Below are 23,546 nucleotides of genomic sequence, written 5' to 3'. Positions count from 1 at the left end.
TGAAGAGAAGGAGAAATGTCCTCCCCAGGCTCCAAGTGCAGCAGGTGCAACCTCATGGTAAGAGGCTTCTTGAGAAAGGCCATGGATAAACTTCTAGGCAAGAAATATTGTTCATTTTGTTGGCTGGTGAGTTTTAAAATTAAACTCAGAATTCTGCTTGCTCATCTTTTCCATTTTGTGGTTCTCATATGCAACATGATAATTGCATTCACAGAAATCAAAAGAAAAGACCTTCTTTAATTGTCCACAAAGCTGATGACCTCCTCCAAGTCAAACCATTTTGGCCCTCCACTGTTTCTCTCACTGTATTATTACCTCCTTCTGGAAACATCTTCTCTTACCTCCCAGTGACCACACTTGACTGGTCTTCCTCCTACTCGAGGGCCCACTCTTTCTCAGTCCCCTTTCCTGGCTCCTCCTCATCATACCAGCCTGGACCCTTCTTTCTTCTTATTCTGGACTCAGTTCCTTTGTAACCTGGCTGAGTCTTGTGGCTTTAAATGCAACCTATAAGCAGGTAACTACCCATGTTACACTTCTGACCTCACATCTCTTCTGAGTCCAAACTCACTTCCTCTCCTCTCCTGGGATTTCTCATTGGCATCTCAAACTTACCTCGTTCAAAAACACAGCTTTTGATATTCTACCAAAAGCCTGCTCTCACCAATTATTCCACTGAGAAACCTCAAACCCTAGAAATCATCCTTGATTCCTCTCCTTCCTCGTACCGCACCTCCCATCCATCAGTCAGTGCTGTTGGCTATCAATTCAAAATGCATTCTAAATCCAGGCTCTTCTCACCGCCTCCACTGTTACTGTCCCTCCCACTCCACTGCCCTTTCTCATTGGGGTCACTGCAATGCCTCTCAACTGGTCTTGCTTCCTGCTCTCTAACCCCCTACCAGCTCCTCACCACAGGTTTAAGCACTGAAGTTAGGTCGTGTGACTTCTCTGCTCAAACCCTCTATCACTTCCCGTCGTGCTTCAGCTTTCACCACAACCCATCTGCCAGATCCACGTCATCTTGCCCCTGATTACCCCATTCTTCAGCCATACTAGCCTCATTACCATTCCTCAGCATGCAAGCCTGCTCTTGCCTTACGTCCTGATACTTCTGTTTGGAATGATCTTCCTCAGACCTTCGAAAGGTTGGGTCCTCACTTCATGGAGTGAAAACGTCACCTCCCCTCAGTGACCTTCCCAGACCACCTGCTTATGAAGAGCCTCTGACACACCCTTCCCCTGACAAAGCATTATTATTGTTCTCCACAGTAGTTATCTCTAAATGAACTTCTATATTTGTTTTCTTATTCCTTTTATGTCTCTTCAACTCCAAGAGAAGTCAGGGACTTCTGCTGTCTTCTCCAGGATTGTATTCCCAGCACCTAGAACAGTGCCTGGTACCTAGTGTGGGCTGAGTAAATGCATGTTGAATGAATGGATTTGCTCTTTTGGCAGATTTTAGAATTACTCCTTATTAGGCCAACTTTACAATGTCATGGAAGGATTTTTTTTTTTTAAGGTAAAAGCTCCTTAAAGAATAAAATCTAGAACTACCTGGATTATCTATTCCACTTCTGGGTATTGATCCAAAGAAAGTGAAGACAATACCTCAAAAAGATTTCTGCCCTCCCATGTTCAATGCAGTATTATTTATAATTACTAAGACATGGAAACAACCAGAGTGTCCACTGGTGGATGAATAAGTAAAGAAAATATGCCATGTATATGTATATATACACATAGCATGGAATCTGGAACATTATTCGGCCGTGAAAAAGAATGAAATCTTGCCATTTGTGACAACATGGACAGAACTTGAGGGCGTTATGCTAAGTGAAATAAACCAGAGAAAGATAAATACCATATGATCTCACTTATATGTGAAATCTAAAAAGCAAGGAATGAAACAAGGAAAAAACAAAAAACAAGCTCATAGATGTAGAGAACAGATTGGTGGTTGCCAGAGGTGGGGGGTGGGGATAGGTGAAATGGATAAAAGGCGTCAAAACTTCCAGTTATAAAATAAGTCCTGGGGATGTAATGAACAGCATGGTAACTATAGTTAATAATTGCATGTTTGAAAGTTGCTAAGAGAGTGGATCTTAAAAATTCTCATTGCAAGAAAAAAACTTTGTAACTACGGACGGTGGTGAATGTTTGCTAGAGGTATTGTGGTGATTGGTTAGTTCACAATGTATACAAATGTAGAATCACGGGGTACACCTGAAACTAATATTGTATGTCAGTTACACCTCAATTAAAAAAAAGATAAAAGCAATTTTATCTTTAGGTCTATCTTTCTATGTGCAACTGCTTTCAGACTGTGGGCCCTTCCTACCTTTAGCTCCCCTTGCTGATTTTATATATTAATCGATCTCAAAATCAGACTGCTATCCAGAGGTCAATCCGTGTCTCCCTGTAGGCCCTTCTCATGACCCCATCCCTCTTCATCCTCTGCTCTCAGCTTGCTGGTGCCCTCACAACCATGCAGGAAGGGACATGTTTCCCTGTCCTCATTTAGAACAGAACGGAGCAAGGGGACTTAAGTTAAAGCTCCAGAGGATTCTCTTAGATCCCATTCATTCTTCTACCAGCATTTCTCAAGACACTGGGCTGTGTCAGGAACCATGGCGGCCACTGAGAATGGATGTCATGTCCCCCTTTTCACGGAACTCATAGTCTAGTGGGAGAGAGAGGACCACAAAAAAGGAGTCCCATGATGTGCCATGTGGTGGTAGTGGGGGCTCCTGGGGTCCAGAGCAGAGCAGGACTAACCAACTCTGTGAAAGGGTGTGGTGCACGCAGGTGTGGAAACGGAACGGGCTTGGTGTGTTTGTGCATGACCTCTGGGTACCTGGGGAGGGTACCTGGGGAGGGAGCAGGTCGGATCCTGAGGGATAGTCTTATGGGGCATTGAGTGTTTTGTTAAGAAATGGAGACTTTATTCCAAAGTTATTGAAGATGCAATGAAAAGCAAAAGAATTTTCTGATTGAAAGTTCTGAATTCATTCACTTGTCCATTTATTCTTTCATTCAACCAGTATATTTTGAACTCCTGTTACGTACTAACCCCGGTGCTAGGCTCTGAGTGTATGGTGTAAATACATATAAATAAATAGTAAATGCTATTGCAGAACCAGCAGCCATGGCACACAAAGGAAGCTTGTTTGGTGGCTCTTGCTTTTTGTTTTTTAAGATTTTCTTTATTTATTTGAGGGGCGCCTGGGTGGCTCAGTGGGTTAAGCCTCTGCCTTCAGCTCAGGTTATGATCCCAGGGTCCTGGGATCGAGCCCTGCGTCGGGCTCTCTGCTCAGCGGGGAGCCTGCTTCCTCTCCCCTCTCTCTCTGCCTGCCTCTCTGCCTACTTGTGATCTCTGTCAAATAAATAAATAAAATCTTTTAAAAAAAGATTTTAAAAAAAGATTTTATTTATTTATTTGACAGAAAGAGAGTGAGAGGGAGAGAGCTCAGGCAAGGGGAGCAGCAGGCAGAGGTAGAGGGAGAAGCAGGATCTCCACTGAGCAGGGAGCCCGATGAGGGACTCGATCCCAGGCCACAAGGGATCCCGACCTAAGCCGAAGGCAGATGTTTAACTAACTGAGCCACCCAGGTGCCCCACTGCCATAGAGAGTTATAGGAAAAGGAAACTATTGTAGCTAACAATGGAAGCAAGTCCCCGAACAATAGGTATATATTTAAGCAAATTACAGTCCCCAGAAGGGAATATTAGGGAACCATTAAAAATGATGTTTGCAAGCATAGGAGGAAAAAAAGATTTATGGTGCCTCTTAATAGTATAGGGGAGATATTAATAATGTTCACTGGAAAAAGCCGGGTGAAATTTACACAGGACGGTGAGGAAAAACAAGCATAAGAAAAGACCATAAAATATACAAAAATATGAATTACAGCTGCCCCTCAGCAAAGTGATTTTTCTGCTGCTTTATACTTTTTCTGTGCCAAATATTTTCCTCTATTAAGTACACACTTACTTTTCCCACCATAACTTGTTCCATTGTGAAAGGAAAGAGATGAACAGACAAGAAATGAAAGCCAGAAGTGGGGAAGCAAAGACAGACACCTGTCTCTCTGACATGACTTAGGTGTCATCTCCCCAGGAGGGTCAGGATGGGGCAACTGTGTTGGGCCGAGGACCCGCCGCTGGTCATTCCTCGTTTAGCCACGACAGCCTGTGCTCTGTCTGAGGGAGAGCAGCAGAACACGCGCTCCGGGATGTCAAGTTCAATCCCGGGTGACTCTGTGTGACCTCTGACTAGTCAGTCTTCCTGGTAATCCACCTCCCTGGAGGAGAGTTTCCAAAGACCTCTCCAGGAAACAGGATAAGTAGGAGGATCCTGGCTGCAGGGGAAGCGGGTGTTCTTTTTCAAAAATCTAGACAATCTCCTCCCCACATCGCCATTTCCCTCTAACTCTCAGTCTGTTCCAGTCCTGCTAGCAACTCATATTTTCATTTTTATCTCTTTCAGGAAATGACCGAAATGGCCTAGATTTCAACAGGCAGGTAAGGTCTTTCAGAAAGAAAACCTTTATTCTATAAATGGGGGTGGGGGGAATATATTTATGTATTCTATAAACGGGTAGGGGGATGGCCACTTAGACTACATCAGGTGTGGGAGATAGAAGAAGATTATGTCAAGGTGTTTATTCATAGGGTCAATAGCTTTCTGGCTTGAAAAGGGCCTATCGTGGGCCTTTGCGTCCAGCCCCTCCCCCAGGCCACAATCCAATGTTGGGGTCTCCACTACCCTCTCAAAATATAGTGCTGACAAATGGAGCATTTGCTTAGGGTTAAATTCTAGCCTGATGTGATGCAGAATCTGAGACCACAGCTCTCTTCCCATCTCGGTGTTTAGTCTGATTTTCCTCTTGGGTGAGTTGGTCCGCATGGACCAGCTGTACAGAGAGGACCGTATGGAGGTACCAAGGATGGAGGACCCGGGACCCTCAGGGAACTACTGACTAAAAGGGGAAGAGGGGGAACCAAACAGAACAGAACAAGAGGGCCCGGGACAAACTATATAACCTGGCTCAGGGGGTCAGTGTAGACACAAGCTTGGCGGAAGAAAACCAAGTTGTGTGGGGTTCGAGTTAGTCTGGGAGGGCTTCGGGTGGAGGCAGGTGGTGTTGGACAGGGTGTGAAATGGACAGATGTGAAGGGAAGGATGGAACAGAGGGAGAGGATTTTCCCCTTGAGATCAGGGGCTGGAGGGAAACTGAGGGAGAGGGCTCGGGCAGGGCATGGCCGGAGCAGATATGGGAGGGTATGTTGCGGGGAGGAAAGCTAAGGTAGTCTGAGTTTTCTCAGCTGAAAACTGAATCGACTCCCTAAATTTGGCCAAGGTGGGTAGGGCATGTGTACTATGCCAGGTGTGGGAATACAAAGAAAATTAAGACATGATCTCTTCCCTGGAGGAGCTTAGCATGGGGAGAGGGAGGAGAGAGACTCCTCAGGGAATAATCATATTACACGGGCATCCCTGCTTTGCTAGAGCTGTGTAGAAAGCATGGTGTCCAACAGAAATGGAAAGATCTCCCTGGGAGATCAGGGTGGGCTTCATGGAGGAGGTAATATTTGAATTTAGCTCGAAAGGGTGAGCCGGACTCTGTCGGGCAGAGAAGAGTGCGGTGGGAGGACAGAACATCCAATGGGGGGGGGGGTGGGCATTGGAGAATCATAGTTTCCTTCTTGCTCTGATATTTTGCGTCCAAGTTTAGGTGACAGTCTGAGGTGGGACCGGAGATCAGACTCCTTTATCTACACAGTGATTCGAAGTCACTACTAACGTTCCTAAAGGGCTGGGTACTTTCTGGGTCTATCCTTCGTGGTCAGAGAGAGCAATAATCTGGAGTCCGAAGCCAGAACCTCTCAGGCAGGCCCTTTCTGCATTTTGTTCACTGTGGAAGTTGGCTGACGAGTGGAGGCCAACGACCCTCTCTGTACATGGGGCCTGAAGCAGAGAGAGGTTTCAGACGTAGCTACGAGGAAGGACGTGCCGCCAACTTGGTTTATGAAACACCGGAAGAGGCACCAAGGGAAAAAGACAGTAGAATCAGCTTCTCAGCCACGGTCTTTGCGGATGAGACAGATTCTCCTCTCAGGGATAGTTTTGCCAGGTTTGCTTTCAGGGCGGGAAGATGGAGGAGATTCCCAAGGATTCTGGGATCCTGAAGGAGAGGCCTAAGCAGGCTGGGATGGGTCCTGTGCACTGTGCTTTCCACTCTGAGAAGGCAGGATGGCAGCCTGGGACCCCCACCCCCACCCCCTCGGTGTCCCAGGCCCTTAGGAGAGGATGCACAGGGAGGAGTTCATTCCACACCAAGATGTGACCACACCAGCCCAGGCCGGAGGTGGCCTGCTCCACAGGCCCGGTAGGTTGAACTGCCTATGTGATCTTTTGGAAGCTTGAGAAACCTCTGTGCTTGGGACAAGGCTGGGGGCAGACCCTCTGGCCCTAGGCAGCCTCCAGAGAGGGCCCCGGCCCTTTGAACATCTTTTGGGGAGTGGTTTCTCCAACAGGCAGGAGAAAGTATGCTGGCTTCTGCCAGGAGTGGGCCTCACTTGAGTTTGCTTCACTTAGCATGGGATGGGTTATTCCCTCCTCCCTCCCCGGGAAAGGGTTTTTGGATTTCTCATTACTGACAAGAACAGACATGACAGATCTCTCCTTTCAAGAACGGGGGAATTTTGGAGAAAGAGGCTCAGCCGGGTCACACTGCTTTATACTCTTACGCCAGAGCACTCCTCCGTTCATGCGTGTACACCTCCATGCCCACCCCCCCAAGGCTCCTCCCTGCTACCTGTCACTCTGTCCCTCAGTGCCATCCGACACAGATACCCATAGCTTCACGTTCATTCCGGCCCCCCTGCAGACCTATGGGGGGGGGGCCCTCAGGATCTCTCAAGCCACTGTATTGATGGTCATACCTCCACACTTCACCAGGAGGGAAGTAAACCAACGTTCGCTGTCTGCCAAGCTCTGTGCAAGGGGCTTTGGGCACTTCATCTCATCAAATTCTCGTTCTAAACCATGGGTTACTATCCCCCTCGGATAGGCGAGGAAGGGGCCTCCGAGGCAGCCCCAGCTTTTTTTGGCAAAGGATTTGGGAGATTAACTAATGTGCCAAAGGTCACATGATTGGCCAACCGGCAGAGCTAGGATGCGAACCCACATCTCTTGGACTCCAGAGCCCATCTTTCCCATGATGCCCTGCTGCATCCTCCTCTACATTCTCTCCACTCTCCGCTCCGGGCACACACGCCATCCTCAGGGAGAGGCCTGGGAGCCAGAGGCTGAGAGTGACCTCACTGTGACTAACTGGGAGGAAATGGGAGGCAGAGGGTGTGGGGAAGGGAAGAAAGGGTGGTTGTGTAGGAGCAGCCTGGTATGGTACAAAGAAGGGGCTGGCAGACGCCAAGAGCAAAGGATGAGCTGCTGCCCTCGGTGAAGCCCCGGCTGGGAAGCCTCAAGCCAGTTGGTGCAATTGGGAGTCGCAACCAGGTCCTGGCTAGACAGTCCTACAGTTGCGTGAGCAAGGGACGCTGGCTCATCAGGAAGCTTTTCGAACTGAACCTGTTCACTTCCTGGTCCCAGGAAAGCAGCCTGAGCCTGTGTGGAGAATTGTGGGAAGACCCAGGGACCCAGGGGCAGCGCTGCCTGCCGCCCCTGGGAGGATGAGAAAGTGGAGAGGCAACAGGATAAGACCAGATCCCTGGCTGGGAAGGCGGATGTCCTGGTGCCAACGTGTTTCTCTATCTCTCCCCGGTCGTTGCCCTTAGACAAACCTCTTCATCTTCCCGGGCCTCAGTTTCCTCTCACATACAGTGAAGACGTTTGCATGAGGAGATCTCTCAGTCTGTCTGTTATGTCCCCTTATTTCTTCCATGCCTTAGTCTGGCTGGTTGGCTTGACTGCCACTCTCCTTTCATTTGTTTCTCTGAAGGGAAATAGAGGACAGACTGTCCGACCGTTTCTTCACCCTGAGCGGGAGACTATGGGGGCAAGGAAATAAGTCCCATGATAGCTTTCCAGTCTTTATGATTTTGTGTGATCCAGTGAAAAGAACCATTTGAAATGTAGGGGCAGAGGCAGAAGGACCCAGCAGGCTGGCCATGGGGCCCATCATTCATTCTTTGAATATCTAGTCATTCTGAAGCTTTGGGTAGGGGGTGTCAGGAGTAAGAAGATAAGTCACAAAACTGTGCAGTGAATTCCGTGGGAGACCTGTAGAGCTGGGCTCCTGGATCCCTGCCCGAGGACATCACCAAAGAGATGGTGTCTGAACTGGGGGACAGGGGAGGAGTAAGGAATTTGACTGGCGGAGAAGGGTGGCAAGAAAATTCCAGGCATAGGAGCCTGTGAGGGCTCACTTGAGAGAGGGCATGGCTTCAGGGGAGGTGTGAGAAGGTGAACACGGGGGGAGATGAGGCAGGTGAAGCCAGAGTTGTGGGTCAGGCCAAGTTGTGAAGAACTTTGAACGCACAGCAAGGAATTTTCTCCTGTGGGCAGTAGGGAGCCACTAGGTGTTTTCCAGCATGACTAGTTTCATTTAATGGAAGGGCATTAGAGGGGGTGTGGGTGAGAGGGGAAGGAAGGATGAAGAAGAGGCCTGATGGAATGCTGTTGTAGTAGGAAGAAGTGCGCAAACCTCAGGAGGGAGATTAGAGCAAAGAGGTCAAGCACGTGAACACAGAGTCAGACTGCCTGGGCGGGAATCATGGCCGTGTGGCCTTGGGAAAATTCCTCACCTTCTATGTTCCTCAATCTGCTCATCTGGAAAATGGGGAGAATAATGGTAACTATCTCACAGAGCTGTTGCCAAAGTCAAATGAGAGTGTGTGTGCCTTTTAGGTAAGTGTCTAGAACATATAAACTCTGTAAGTATTTGCTATTTTTATGACCGTGTCAGTATGCATGGAGAGACCCAGATTTGAGAGAGATAGACGGTCTCTGATAGACAGTCAAGAGGATTTTGGCAACAGCTTGGACTAGATGGCAAAGGAAGGGTCCCGCATAATTCTTAGATTTCTAGCTTGGGATGCTAAGCATTAGAGGGACTGCAAGCAGAGCTCAGGAGATCGGGAGGTAGAACAAGTATGTCCAGATGATGGGAGGAGCTGAAGGCAGAGAATGGGCTATAGGTACCAGTAACACAGAGAGAAACGGGGATCTGGGGCCCAGGGGAGAGGTCAGGATGCATACCAAGGAGTCACCACTGAATCGTGTTAACTGAAGTAGTGGGAGGGAGGGAGCGCCCCCGGAGATGGTGTGCAGAAGGGGATGGGGACCCCGGGAAGACCTGCAGAAGAATCACGTGTGGGACAGGCTGAGCAGTGGGTGCCTATAGACGAGACGAACAAAGAAGACTGGTCAAAGGGATGGGGAGGAGAACCACACCCACAAAGGAGAGATCTTCATAGCAGTGGGGAGAGCCACAGCCTGGAGGACTGCAAAGGTGTCGTAGAGCCCGAAGCCTGAACACGGGTTCTCATGGCGGTGTCTATGCTAAGAGCAGATGCCAGATTGCTGCAGGTGGGGGGCGAGCCGGAGTTACGGAAATGACAGAGACGTGCTCATGCGGTGACCAAGGGGTGGGGTGTTGGCCTAAAGTGGAGGCAGTGTGTGAGGAAGGCTTTGGAAGATGAGGGAGACCTCGGTGGATGTGAGCCTGTGGCGGGTTCGAAAATGCCGTCAGCATAGGAGACAGAAAAGAGAGAATGCAGACAGAGGGCAGACCCCCTGGAGGGTGTAGCCTAGGAGAGAAGGAGGACTCATCTGAGAGGGTAGCAGGGCTGGGTGCCCTGTTGGTGAGTTTAGAAGCCCAGGGGACAGCTCTCCATTACCATTGCCCACTCCTTTGACCAACAGTTACTTTCAGAAGGACACTGGAAGGTAGAATTGGCTTCCGGGGGCTTGGAGAGTCCACAGGGACAGGGGCACCCTTGGGAAGCCTCACGCTGTGCTGTTCTGGTGACTTCTGAATCCCTTGCTCCCCACGGGCCACGAGTTTCTGCCGGACAGATCAGAGCAATGTTTCCATGTGTGCTGTTGAGTGCCATCTTGCTGGATGCTAGAGTTCTCTGAGGCCAGAAGGATATCGGACGCAAGTTGGCAGGTGTCCTCGTCCCTAAGCTTCCTGCCACCAAAGCTGAGAATCAGTGGCTGGGGGTTTTCTCTCCATCCTAGGCTTGACGGCTTTCTCAGCTCACCCGCACGAATAGATGACTGCCCCATGCCTGCCATGCCAGCTAGCTGGGAGCGGTTGCCCCCATGTACCCCCACACAGCATTAAGTTTTACGTTGGGTGGGATTTTCCTTCTTTCTGGAGCGTGAACCGCCAGGGTTCTCTGGCTGCTCCCAGTACGTGTTGATTTGTAGTATTTAATCGGCTCAGTGGGGCGTCTTCTCTAAAATTCTCTAAAATCAACAAAATTCAGCTTAAGGAAATTAGGAGCCTCTGAGGGTCCAGAATGATGGAGAGGCTTCTCCAGGGGGGCCCACGAGGGGAAGGCAGGCCAGGCCAGACCAGGCTCTCGGGCTGGCAGGGGAGGGTCCGCCGGGACGGCACAGTCAGCACTCTCCCCTGGGTGCTCAGGGAGCAGCCTCGGGAGAACCGGCACCAGAGCTGCCAAGCCCCAGACAGCAAGGGGAGGAAGTGATTGACCAAGTTCGACCATTTCATACCATGGACCCTTACTTCCCTGGCTAGTAAGGAGTCAGAGGTGCTAGAACATTGGCCCTGCCCACAGGAGCTCCCAGCCAGTGGGGAAGAAAATGCAGCGGAGGAAAGGGAGGTCCCCGGCACTGGAATATTAATGCCAGTGGGGCTGGTTTTGCAAGTCTCAGAGAGCCAAGCAGGCACACGTTGCCAGGCAGAGGTCAGGGTGATGAGCTGGTGGGGGGGGGGAGGGGGGGGCTCTGAGATCCCCCTGCAGGACCTCGGAGTTGGGGGTGGGGATTAAGGATGGCAAGGCTGTTGATCCTCTGAGGCTTGTTTCTCTCTGCAGGGCACCAGCTTCTGGTTCCAAGCTTCCAAGTGGAGACGGGATTACGGGGGTGCGGGGGCAGGCTAAGAGAGAGAAGAAGATGAGAAGCCAGCAAACTGCATTTTCCCCAACCTCAAGTGTTGAGACATAACATCCTTCATTTTTCCATTTTTCCATTTCCTCCATTTTTCAGATATAGGAGCCTGACGGAACTGTGTTGGGGACGTGATTTTGATTCAGGGCCACAGTGGGCTTCCAAAGACCTTATTTCAGGATTAAATTCAGCCACAAGGCACAGGTAGATCTGGGGGAGGACAGACCTTAAAGTCCCCTGCTAGCCAACAGGCAGGTCTGAACAGAGGGACCAGAAGGGACCAACCCCCACACACCCACTTCCTTCTAAAACTGTGGTTCTCAGCCTTATCAGACCCAATGTCCCTTGGAACGAGGATTCTACAAAGCCCCCTGAATCTCCTAGAATGGAATTTATAGAAAACACAAGTAAACATCCACAGGGATGCTCTGATCCGAATAAAAGAAGGAGAAAAATTTTAAAATAAAATAATAGCTATTTCAGCAAGCAAATCCTTGGGTGTACTCCCCGGGAAGGTTCAACGGGCTAGTAGCAGGCTAGTGCCCAGGCAACAGACACAAATACAGACTGGTAATGGTATGTTCTATTGGCAGCTCAAAAGCCATGATTTTCCAAAATGTTAACTCTCCTAAGATAAAAATCTTTCCTCAATTCACACCGAAAATGGCATCCCCAGAAAAAAGCCAGTGCCTATGAAAAGTATACAAAAGATACTTGGTACTCATATAAAAAAAAAATAATAAACTGGGTACTAGGCTTTCAGGATTAGAGGCAGGCTGTTCCCTGACACAGACGTCCGATGGGGCATTTCGAAGTTGAATGAAAGTTGCCTGGAGCATAAGTGCTTCTCATTTAGTCCCCTTCTGCATTGCAGCGGGTCTAGAGCGCCTGCCTTCTGTCCAATAAATGCAAATCGAGCCTCCCCAGTAGCCAGAAGAACCACCCCACAGGTTTCAGAAAACGATTTCCAGGTTGGCCCATCATCCCCAGTGAGGACAGTGGACCCCCCGGGGAGACAGGTCACTTCCACCAGGAGAGCAAGGTTTACCCGTGGCTGTGGTCCTTCCACAGAGAGATCCAAGGTGGTGGAAAACAGAGGCTCCCCCCACCCGGCGGGAGACACCCCAGAAAGAACACACCCAGCCTCTGCCCTCGGAGAACAGACTTGCTCTCCTGTGAGAGAGGCAGGTCTGAGAAATTCCTAATTATGTCAGGACAAGGGCTGTGTCAGGGGATAAGCTGGGCTCGTCGAATGGCTTAGGTTGTTGTACCACAGAATTAATTTGCAGGCAGGAGGTGACGGGTAAGATTCAATTCTTTTCTCCAGAGGGATTTCCCCACTGTGGTCAAGATAATACAAGAATAATTGTATTTACTGAATCCTGCCCGTGTGCAGGCACCGAGTACAAAATCCATTATTAGCTATTATCACAGTGCCAAATATCCCTTATTCCATTTAATACTTTTGGCAACCCTGTAAGGCAGATGGGATCATTCCAGGTTTAGAGATAAGGAAACCGAGGTGCTGAGTGGTTAAGGAATTTTCCCACAATCATGCCATCCAGAAGCGAGTTGGAAGCCAGGCCCGCTGGACTCCAGACGGCCCGGCTTGTCGTGGGGGGGTGGGGGCATCAGACAGCGGGGCTGAGCGGATTGTACTGGGTCTCCTATTCCTCATCCGAAGCCGAGAGCAGTGAGAGTGTCTCCTTCCGAGGCATGTTGTAAGGAGTAATTACGGCTGAGATTTATAACTCCAAATAGTTTCTGACATAGGGTAATCGACCCATAAACATTAGCTCCTATTACTTTCTGATGCACGAGAACCCATAATTTTCTCGTCCTCTCCTCTCCCTGTGTGGCTGTGGTGCTGGGCTCACACCAGTTTAGATGAGCTGCAGATGCTACTAGAATGGTAATTTTTTTCTGAGTTCCCTGAGCTCTCAAGCTGAGCCCCCTTCCCCCCAACCCCAAGCTCGGGTGGGAAGCTGTGATAAGTGTCTTTGTTTTTGGAGAGGTGGGAATTTGTCTTCCTTTGCCAGCCACACTTGGCTCTCTCTGGCCTCACATGCAGCTCTTTTTGCATTTGTGGCCCCGGGCATCGGCCCCTGTATTGGATGGACCCAGACTTGTTGAGAGCAGGGTGGCCAGGAGCAGATCGGAGTGGCTGTGGATTCTCAGGAGGCCTGTCCCTTGTACACTCCAGGTTACCCGATGGTGCCAACACCAGCGCAAAGCCCCTCTGGGGCCCCGGCCCGGGCACTGGCTGGATGGGGGCATAGAGATGGGCTGTTTCTCTCTGCGCAGGTGTGGAATGGAGAGCAGCGGGGTGACGAGGCCAGCATCCGAACCCTCTGATTCTGCAGGGATACGGAGGAGGACTTCCCTTGGGATCTCAGTGAGCTGCCTTTGGTGCATGCAGATTCTGCTGAAGGGCCAGCCCCTCCCCCTCTCATGTGGGAGTCTTTTTGGAGCAACCATGTTGAAAGGGAAGCCAGATTTGGCCCCGGTTGCAGAAGAAGCCAATACTTCTGAGTCCTCGGCTTCACAGCCCCACTGGGTTGAGTCCTTCATAAGTAGTAGCTCATTTAAACCTGTCAGCAACCCAGGGCAGTAGCTTTTCCGCTCTTCATTTTACAGATGGAGAAACTGAGTCTCCGAAAGGTCAAGGGACTTGCTTAGAGCCAGGATTCAAACCGAGGATGATGGAATGTGTTGGGCACTTTACATAGAGTTGTATCTTGTTCGCTCTTACTTAATTCTTACGACAGCCTGGTGAGGTGAGCATTATTATTCCCATTAGATAGCTGGGGAAACTATAAGTCAGAGGTTAAGTAAGTTACCCAAGGTGGGGCTCAGATACACAATAGGTCTGTCTGACTGTACCCCGCTGTGAGAGAGAGCGAGCGAGAGGGCGCTCCTGCGGGTGAGAGGTGACCTCACATAACCCAGAGCCCCTCGTTTGACACCCATACAGTACTTTTCCACATTTCCAGAGCCTTCTCACTCATCCCGGCTCCTGCAGACCTCTCATGGCCGTGGCTTGCCAGCTAGGATGGCAGAGATAGCATCTGCCGGCTCAGGGAAGGGTGCCAGGTAAAGGGTGGGGTGAAGAAGGGTTCCCACCCAGAGGGTTCCCCTGGCCCCACGAGAAGCACCCCCTCCCTGGGCCTGTGCGTGAGAAGGGTACAGGGAGAGGAGTGTTTGCCTGGGTACGTGCCTGCAGGGTAGGGGTGGGACCTGGCTTTCTCTCTGCCCCCCGAGCCACAGGGCTGTCAAGGCAGCTCTAGTAACCAAGAAATTACTTCTCCCAGACTCCCAGCTGCAGCTGAAAATACACTTTCCCCATCTCCAACTTCCTTCTCCTGGTCCAGCCCCGAGAATGGCTTTGAAGGCCGCTCCCAGGGCTCAGGAGCTCTTCCTATCTATGTAGCTGTTCAGTTCCCTAAAATGGTAAAGGGACTTGCAGGTAGGTGGTCAAGCCAGGGCGTCTTCATGAAGCTTACCTTGATTCAGCATCTCCTTGCTAACAGGCACTGTGTTCGGTGCTGGTCTGCTGTCTCCAAACCCAGCTCGTTCTGCTCATCACAGCTGCCCCCACTGCTCCCGTAGCCCCCCGGACCTCCACTGCTTGGGATCACAGCAAGTGTCAGGACTTCCCTCCCTCTGCCCTGTGTGGCTACTAAAATCCCCTTGGCTCGAAACCCCCAAGGATCCTTGCTTTACATCCTGTTTTGCTTTTGTTTCTTGGCCATTCCTCCCCAGGGCTGGCGCTCAGATTTTGCTGGTATGGACTGATGCAGGGTTGTCCCTGGTTTGAGGCTCACAGATGACCGTGTGCTGGTCAGAGGTCCAGCTCCGGCATCCCACAGACCTGGATTCAAATCTTGGCTCTACCAACTGGCCCTGTGTCATCTGGTCACTTCGCTCTCTGCCTCAGTTTCTGCCTTTGTAAAATGGGAGGAAACGATAGCAGGAATCTTAGAGCATTGTTAGGAGGAGGTTTCAATGAGATTTTTGAATGGGAAGTATTCAATGAGATTTTTGAATGGGAAGTATGGGACACAGTAAATGAGTAAATGTTATGAGTTATTGGTGTTGTTGCCATAACACTGGCCTGGAGGCCTGGGTTTCACCTTTTTCCAGATGGCAGTTCTGTTCAGTTTCCCCCAACCACTGGCCTTCCTATGAGGTTCTTCCCTGTGCCCTGGGACCTGACTCAGCCCGTTACTAGAGCAATATAAGAAAAATAACCCAGAGGAGCCCCTGGGTGGCTCAGTGGGTTAAGGCTCTGCCTTCAGCTCAGGTCACGATCTCAGGGTCCTGGGATCGAGCCCCGCATCGGGCTCTCTGCTCACCGGGGAGCCTGCTTCCCCCCCCCCACCTGCCTCTCTGCCTACTTGTGATCTCTGTCTGTCAAATAAATAAATAAAATCTTAAAAGAAAAAAGAAAAATATGCCAGACTTCGTCTCTGCCAGGTAAACACAGGCCTGTCTCACTATCTCACTAAACCTAAAAGGGAGGTTCCTGATATGCACTAAGTCCAAGTTTTGTAAACTAAAGCTTACTTTTCTTCACCAAGAGAGCCTGTTATTTAAAGGAATATGAAACTGAATCTTTTTTTTTCTTTTTTTAACTTAAAGACTTTATTTATTTGAGAGAGAGAGAGAGAGCATGAGTGGGTGGAGGGCCAGAAGGAGAGGGAGAAGCAGGCTCCCCGCTGAGTGCAGAGCCCTACACGGGACTCGATCCCAGGACCCTGAGATCACGACCTGAGCCAAAGTCAGACACTTAACAGATGGATCCACCCCGGGCGCCCCTAGACTGAATCTTTTCAAGTAATGAAAAATGCCTTTTTACAGTCCGTTAGAACCAAAGGTCATCTGTAGGATTTATTTGCTTAAAGTGAGTTATATATTAATCTTGCCCCCACCCTGCCCCGGTGACATCTCTCAGAGAACGTATGTTCCTAACAGGAACAATATTTCAACTTGACCCCGTCTCTCTGGGTGGGCTCCTCTGAGGACTGGGAAGTAGGTTTCGTAGACCACTTGCGTAGCCTGTAAATGAAGCCTGGAAAGATTTGGACACCCGGTCACTGGGGGTAAATGTGGATTTGCGCAGCAGGCAGGGGTGGGGTGCTTCTGTGCCCCCTAGCTCTGGGTTGGGACCCTCAAAGAGAGGAGTTGCTAGCGCGAGAGCCAGCAGGCCAGAACAGGTTAATAGCACTCTGCCTGCCCAGAGAGACAATGCAGCTGCCCAAAGGCAAGGTCTCTTCCTCTCTGACGTGAACCAGAGCAAACTTCCTTTCCGAGGGCTTGGTGCTTCCCCTTTGCACTCAGCCTGGCAGCACCAAGGGCAGATTCCTGGCTAGCAGGGCACTTCCCAGAGTGTTGCCTTGCCCAGGGCCCTGGGAGGGACAGACACTTTTCTGGCGTAAAGCAAAGTGGGAACAGCAGGGGGACCCGGGGGTCAGCCTTTGCCCAGGATCGGGCAACACAGCAAGGGTCTAGCATTGTCTGGGAACACTCAGGCACGCCTCGGAGGGGAGAGGATCCAAGAGTCCAGCTTCCCAAGAGGTTGTCAGGTCCCCTCTCTCCCAGATTGCAAAGATATCTAAGTATTGGATGCTTCAAAGAATCAAGGAGAATCCTTTTCAAGGGGATGGAGGTGTCCTGAAGGTAGAGAGGAACGAGAATTCTGCAGGCATCTTGACTCTGGTTGGAGCGAGCTCTGGCACCGACGTTTACCACCACTCTCTTTCACATACACACCCTCTCCCCCTGCCTCTCCCCCTACCTTTCATTCACCTTTCCACACCCAGCTCAAATGTCACCCCAGGCTTTCGTTCACCTTTCCACACCCAGCTCAAAAGTCTCCTTCTCCAGGCAGCCCCCCGGGGACACCCCCTCCAACTTCTGTATCTCAACAGACTCCTACTGTGAGTGGGTCTGCCTCCCAGACTAGACCGTGAACTACTTGAGGAAAGGCTCTGCATTTTAATTATTACAGTAGAGTAGTGCCTGGCAGAGTGGACATTCAGCAAGTGTTTCCTAAATAAACAGATTGAGGGATAGCCGGTGTGAACCTGTCTGCCTCGCCACCCATCCCTCCGTCCTGGGTGCCATGAACCCTCATCTCTCTGCTTTTTCAGGGCCTTCTGTTCCTCCTGCTTCCCTGCTCCCTGTCATCTTTTCCTCAGCAAGTGAGGCCCCCAAACTCACCCCTTTCCCCAGGAATGTTGGGATTATGCGAATAGAGTCATATTATGGGCTCCATCCAGTCCTGGATGAATATTTCCTAATGCTGCTTGCTGGCTGGGCCCCCCAGAGCCCTTGGCTGAGCCCTTGGCTGAGTCCCAGTGTTTTAAACTCTTTGAGGCTGGGCTTCAGCACCAAGCCACTGAGCCCAAACCAGAGCAGGGCCCCTTAACAAATGCTCCTTGGGGGTAATGAGGCTCTCCTGGGACTGCCCTCTCCTGGCCGGTTCTTGGAAACGTGGGGGCTAGGTTATCCAGTGACACCTGAGAGCACTGTGACTATTTTTTCATCAGCAAATTTGGGGCGATCCTCTAACCCCAGAGTGAGTCAAAGATACACAAAGTCTAAGAGCCAAAGTGTCCCATAGGTCAGAGGTGCCCTGTTCCCAGAACGACTCCCCAGATGGCTAACCATCCCCCCTGCCCCAAAGGCTTTTTCTTACTCCTCCCTTCTACCTTGTATGTCAAGACACTTACTTATCCATGATATAACATCTTACGGCTAAGCTTTGTTTTAGTGACATGTTAAAAGGAGAAAATGGAGCAAATTTTTATAAAGCTCAATATATTCTGTTTTTACCATCTGAGACTTTGCTCTCTCTCTCTCTCTCTTTTTTTTTTTTTTTGGTATTAAAGTATTAATTGTATGTAATGAAATGCTTTCACACCCCTGTTAGATGGCCCTCCACCCCATGTCTGCCAAAGCTCACCCAGGGTTTCCGGCCCCACTACCCAGAGTGCAGCCCACTCCAGGTTTGAGAGGACGGCACTGTTAGGCCATGTTTTTCTCCTGTTAGACCCCAGTCAACCTCCCCCGTGGTCACCAGCTCTGGAGTTGTCCCTCTGCTTGCCTTAGCTCCAGGCCTCTAGTCCTTCCATTTTACCTGACAACAGTTTAATATTTGAGAAGAGCTATCACCCCGAAATCTTGCCCTTGACAGGCAGATATCCGGAAGTACCCAAATGATCCCACACATCAGGTTTCTTTCTGAAAGCAAGGACACACATAATACAGGAATACCTTCTGGTTGTAAAAAAAATAATAATAATAATAGAGATAAAAAGAAAGACTTTTGATTGCTGTCCCTTCTTAGCCCTCTTCCCAGCAGTAACTCCTGCTCCCGGCGTGGCGCCGATACGTCTAGAAGACTTCTCTTTCTGTGCTTGCAGGGACATGGGTACAGATGAGAAGGTAGAAATGCTTGTGGGTTTTTCAAAAATGCATATACATGTCCATATACAAGTATAAATTATACTGTGTATACTCTTCTGAAACTGTCTTCTTCAACTTAAAGATGGGATTTATAGATTGTTTCATGGCAATACGTATCGTTATCTGATTTTTGTTAATGACCACGTAACAATCTATGGTTCCAATGTAATTTTCATTTTTATTACCCTGTCAACAGACAGTAGGCTGTTTTAAGGATTTTTTTTTTTTACAGAGCTCTTATGACCTCTTTGAACTCCTATGTGCCTTGATGCCTTTGTATATGCATATATTTTGCTGTACCGATCACCCTCTTTAAGCATAATATCCACAGGTATGCAACATTCAATTGTCAGATGACATCTGGTTATAGGCCAGAGCACAATGGGGTCCCTTGTTCGTTCGCTCATCCATTTCCTCATTCAAAAAACTTTTACTGAGTGGGTACTCTGTGTTATGCCCTGACTACAGCTCTTCCAAGCACAGACAAGCCTGTAGCCGGCCCGTCTTCATGGAACTTACACAGCCTAACAGGGGAACCTCCCTCGATCCTCTGTTTCCGTTAGGAGCACCTAGCCTACAGATTGTTTTAAAAGATAATAGTATCACACTGTCAACTTACATGCTCTTAGAATTCATTAATGTCTCTCCAGTATTTTTAATATTAACTGTTGTCTCAACTTGTACAGCTAATTTTCATATTCTAAGTAAAGGCCTCTATTTGCTCCTCCGTTTTTATCTGATTACTTTCTTCCCAACCTTCCGTAGTTTCACGCTTTTTTCTTCTTCTTCTTCTTTTTTTTTTTAATCTTGATCTCTTGGGGCCAAGGACCAGGTAGTGCTGCCGCCTGCCCCTCATATGGACGTTTATGAAGTCTGTAAGCTTCAGCCTCACACGGATCACATTCTTAGCAAGACCAGACCACGCACAGAGTCCTATGGCATGCCGTGGGAGACGTCCCTCCCGGATGACAGTGATTTGTTAATTAGTCCTGTCTCCACCATATGACCCGATCTTGACCTCCAGGGGTAACACAGGCATGCCTGTATACATGTATCCGTGTATACACGCTTGCAAAAAGTAACTATGGCATTCGCCTGACCCTTGTTTCAAGGAACCCTATGGGAAAGGAAATCAACCTACTTTGGCGTGGCTTTTTAAGGCTGCATGATACGGTAGAGAGAAGGTTGATTCTGGATCCGTGAGGCCTGGGTTCATTATTCCTCCTCTGCCACTTCTGGTTGTAGGGCCTTTGACTTCTCTGAGACCCAGTGTCCTGTATTCTAGGATTGTCGGAAGCATTTCTGCATTAATCCCCCCACGGATCTAATACGCACCTACTGAGTAACAGGTACCACGCTCTGCTGGGCAGGCCAGAACAAGCAGGACAGGTCTCCCGTAATGAATGTGCCCCATCATTATCTTCATGTTGTTTGGGGGTCAAAAGCAAGGAACACCTTCCTTGGAATATAGTGCATAGACGTTTAGCCCAAGTTCTGGAGACCTGGTAAGAATCAGAAATTATTTCCCTTTCCTAGGCAGGGAAACAGATGGATGATTAGGGAATCCTTTGACTCACGTTCCCTTAAACTTTTTTTTTTTTAAGATTTTATTTATTTATTTGGCAGACAGAGATCACAAGCAGGAAGAGAGGCAGGCAGGGAGAAAGGGGGAAGCAGGCTCCCTGCTAAGCAGAGAGCCCGATGCGGGGCTCGATCCCAGGACTCTGGGATCATGACCTGAGCTTAAGGCAGAGGCTTAACCCACTGAACCACCCGGGCGCCCCATCCCTCAAACTTTTTATAACAAATTTTGTAACTGTTGCCCAGCCTTAGAGAATGTAGCTTATACTACCGATTGTGGGGGTTCAGCCAACCATTGTCCCTGGGGCCCTATTCCAGGCTAATAAGGGTAACAAGATAGATATGTACTCAATAAAAATTTGAACCAAAGGGTGAGCCCGATGTTAAGGGGAGCTCCATAGAGCTACCACAGTGGCTTTCTTATCTAGAGAGCCTGAAGCCTTACCTATTTAGGACCCCACTAAGGATAAGAAGGGAGCAAACCAAGCCCTTTCTCAGAGCCTGAAATTTTTATTTTCGAAACAGTCGTAATGAGCTTAGTGATCTGTTTTTTTCCAGCCCTCAGCAAAGAAAAGCTGCAAATTTGAGCTGGAATACGGGCTGCTAGAACCAAACATACCAAGAGTAGCAGATAAAAATCTGGTGCGAGAAAGGAGTTTAAAAAGGAGAGTTGCAAAAAAACCCCCAAAAACCAAAAAACAAAAAAACCCACCCACAAAAACAAAAAAAAACAAAAAACAACAACAACCAAAAAAACCCCGAAAAACTACTGGGGGCTACTGGGGGCTGTTTAGTGCCTCAGCCAGCAGAAGCCAAACACTTTGTCCCCCTGAGGGCATGATCACTTTTAAAAGGAGTTCACAATTATGACTTGAATCATTCATTGAATTATCTTTTAGGTACTCTTCAAGGGAAAGTAGAGACGTTTATATCACCTTTTAGCAAGATCTCTATTCATAATGAAACCAATCAATATCTATCCCGATCTGACATATAAGTCTTTGGGGCTGGAAGGGGATAGATTTTGGGACTGAAAGTCTGCGTATGTGGGAGGAGGGTGAAGAATGTTAAGGATTCAGAATGGGTGCTGGATTTTAGATCGGAAGACTTAGGTTCAGATCCTAGTTCTCCTGCTAGCCAGCCGTGCACTTGGGATAAACCTTTTACTTTCCTCAGCTGTAGAATGGGAATAACAGTACCTGCCTTTTCAATCTCGTGAGAATATGCTGAAAATCAACCCAAATTGTGCGTTTGAAAGTGCTTTGTAAACCAAAGAACATCATGGAAAGCTCTAAGGGAGGTCAGGAGGCCACATCCCAGGCAGTGCCTGCTGGTAGACATGACTCAAGATGCAAGAAGAGAAGGATTTGGGTTATTACTTATTGCTAAACACACACACACACACGGGAATATCTGCCTATGTGTGTTTGTGTGTGTGTGTGTGTGTGTGCGTGTGTGTGTGTGTGCATTACCATCACGTGCCCTGAAACCTCTCAAGCGTTCCCTTTCCCCAGGCAAAAGAAGAGACTCTACAACAAACTTTAACACCTCGTAAACTAAAAAGTTCAACGTGGATACATGACATTTGGAATGCTTCCTGTTTTCTAATCTTCTTTTTCTTCTCATTTGAAATCAATAATCAGCTTTTGAAAATTAAACATTGCAGAATGGTGTGACCTCACAAGCACAGGCCTTCTGGAGCCCCAGGGGCCCTCCAGCCCATCATCCAGCAGTGGGGTTGGCCGTGGCCTTTCAGACTGGTGTCTGGGTTGGCTCTTTCGGTCCTGCAGGCAGCCGCCGGGAAATTCCCGAAAGAGACCATCCTTTATCATGAAGGATAAAGCTTCAGATGTAGAAGTCTGTTTTCTGTCGGCCGATCTCTCCTCTGCTGTGGTCGTGCTGCCGTGGCCTTGGGCTCCTCCTCACTGGTTCTTACTGAGATGTTTGCACTCCACACCTTTTTACCAGTTGCCCTGCTTGCATTGTAACCTCTTCCACCCCACACTCCATACCACTGCTGGCATGACGGAGCCAAAGACAGTCTCTCTGTGCTATTCCCCTCAACTCCAGTTACACTTTGCCCCCAGAGTCCAGTCTGAACTCCTCTGCAGGGCACGCAGGCCTTCTAGGGGCCCTGGCTGCCGGCCCCCCTCTCCCCGACCCCACACAGCAGCAGCTGAACTGCCTGTCGCTCTCGCCCTCTGCAACTTTGGGCAAGCTCTTCCCACTGCCTGGACTGCCCTTCTTTGCCTTCTCCTGGTGAGCCCCCTTCACCGTTCAGAGCTGCCCAGAAGGACTTTCCTTCTGTGGGGCCTTCCTTACCTCATTGCCCTTTCTCTCTAGCCGTGCTCTGCCCTGCCACGGTGAGTGACAGCCTCTCCACGCAACCACTGTGCACACTTCTGATCGCACGGGCATTGCATAGTAGCTGCTTCCTTCCTGCGAGCTGTCTCCTAATTCACCTGGGAGGGCCCTGTTCATCTTCGTGCTGCTAGTTCCCTGGAGTATACAGTAGGCGCATACTAAGTGCTTGTCCCCCTGAACCGGGAAGGGGACCTTTATGGGAGAGGAAACCTATGTTTCAAGCATGCCACATAGGAGACCAGCTTACTCCGCTGCTATTGGAGCAGACCCAGTGTTGGAGGGCCACAGGGGGTGCCACGGGAATGCAAAAGACAAGGATCTCGGCCTTGCTAGAAGACAGTTCTCAAAGATGAAAATTATCAGAGAAAACCATTTACTTTCATAGATAACCAAGGCTCCGACTCTCAGAGGCAGGCTTCCCTGTCCCAGGCAGCTCCCAGGAAATGCCAAAGAGAATCCCATTCAGACTTGTGGTAAGTGTTACTTTCAGTAACTATGTAGACCCCACGTATATGGAGAAGTCCCAGGCTCTCCTCGTGGAAATGTTTACACCAACCGTGCCCCACGTGTGAAAACAACGTGGCATACAGAGGAGGCAGGGATCCACAGGGTGGATAACTCTGGGGTCGGGGGAAACCCAAAGGGGTTGCCTCGCAGAACGGTACAGACAGACGAGGAGGAGGGTCTGGAAGTGAACGACCCAAGTAGAAAGTCAGGCTCTGCTCTTCCTGCCAGTCTGACAGTGGGTACATTATGTGTGTTCTCCTAACCGTGTCTGCATCTGGAAAAACATTTGATAAGGTTATTTTCCGTCATTGAAATAAGTGATATATTTAAAAGTGCTTTTTAATCTCTAAAGTGCTAAAAAAAAAAAATTACATTCTCTCTGGAGCTGAAGTTCTTAGAACTAATCTGTAGAATGCTTTGCAACCACAAGCTGGTGCTGTGTGTGTGTGTGTGTGTGTGCGTGCGTGCTCATGTGCACGCATGTGCGTGTGTGTGTCCAGGACAAGCAGGACATCTGCCCTTC

General features: G+C 49.3%; 1 protein-coding gene across 1 annotated transcript in view; it reads left to right on the top strand.

The window, feature by feature from the left end:
• The window catches only part of POU2F3 (POU class 2 homeobox 3), a 76,793-nt gene that overhangs the window by 27,182 nt on the left and 26,065 nt on the right, over positions 1-23,546 (top strand). The window contains exon 3 of the mRNA XM_080816451.1: positions 4,490-4,524. Coding sequence (XP_080672577.1) covers positions 4,490-4,524 — 35 coding nt within the window. The remainder of the gene's footprint in view (positions 1-4,489; positions 4,525-23,546) is intronic.

Source organism: Martes martes (assembly GCF_963455335.1).
Source record: "Martes martes genome assembly, chromosome: 10".
Taxonomy (NCBI): domain Eukaryota; kingdom Metazoa; phylum Chordata; class Mammalia; order Carnivora; family Mustelidae; genus Martes; species Martes martes.
Note: the sequence above shows the minus strand (reverse complement) of the source record. Positions and strands in the feature narration are given on the sequence as shown.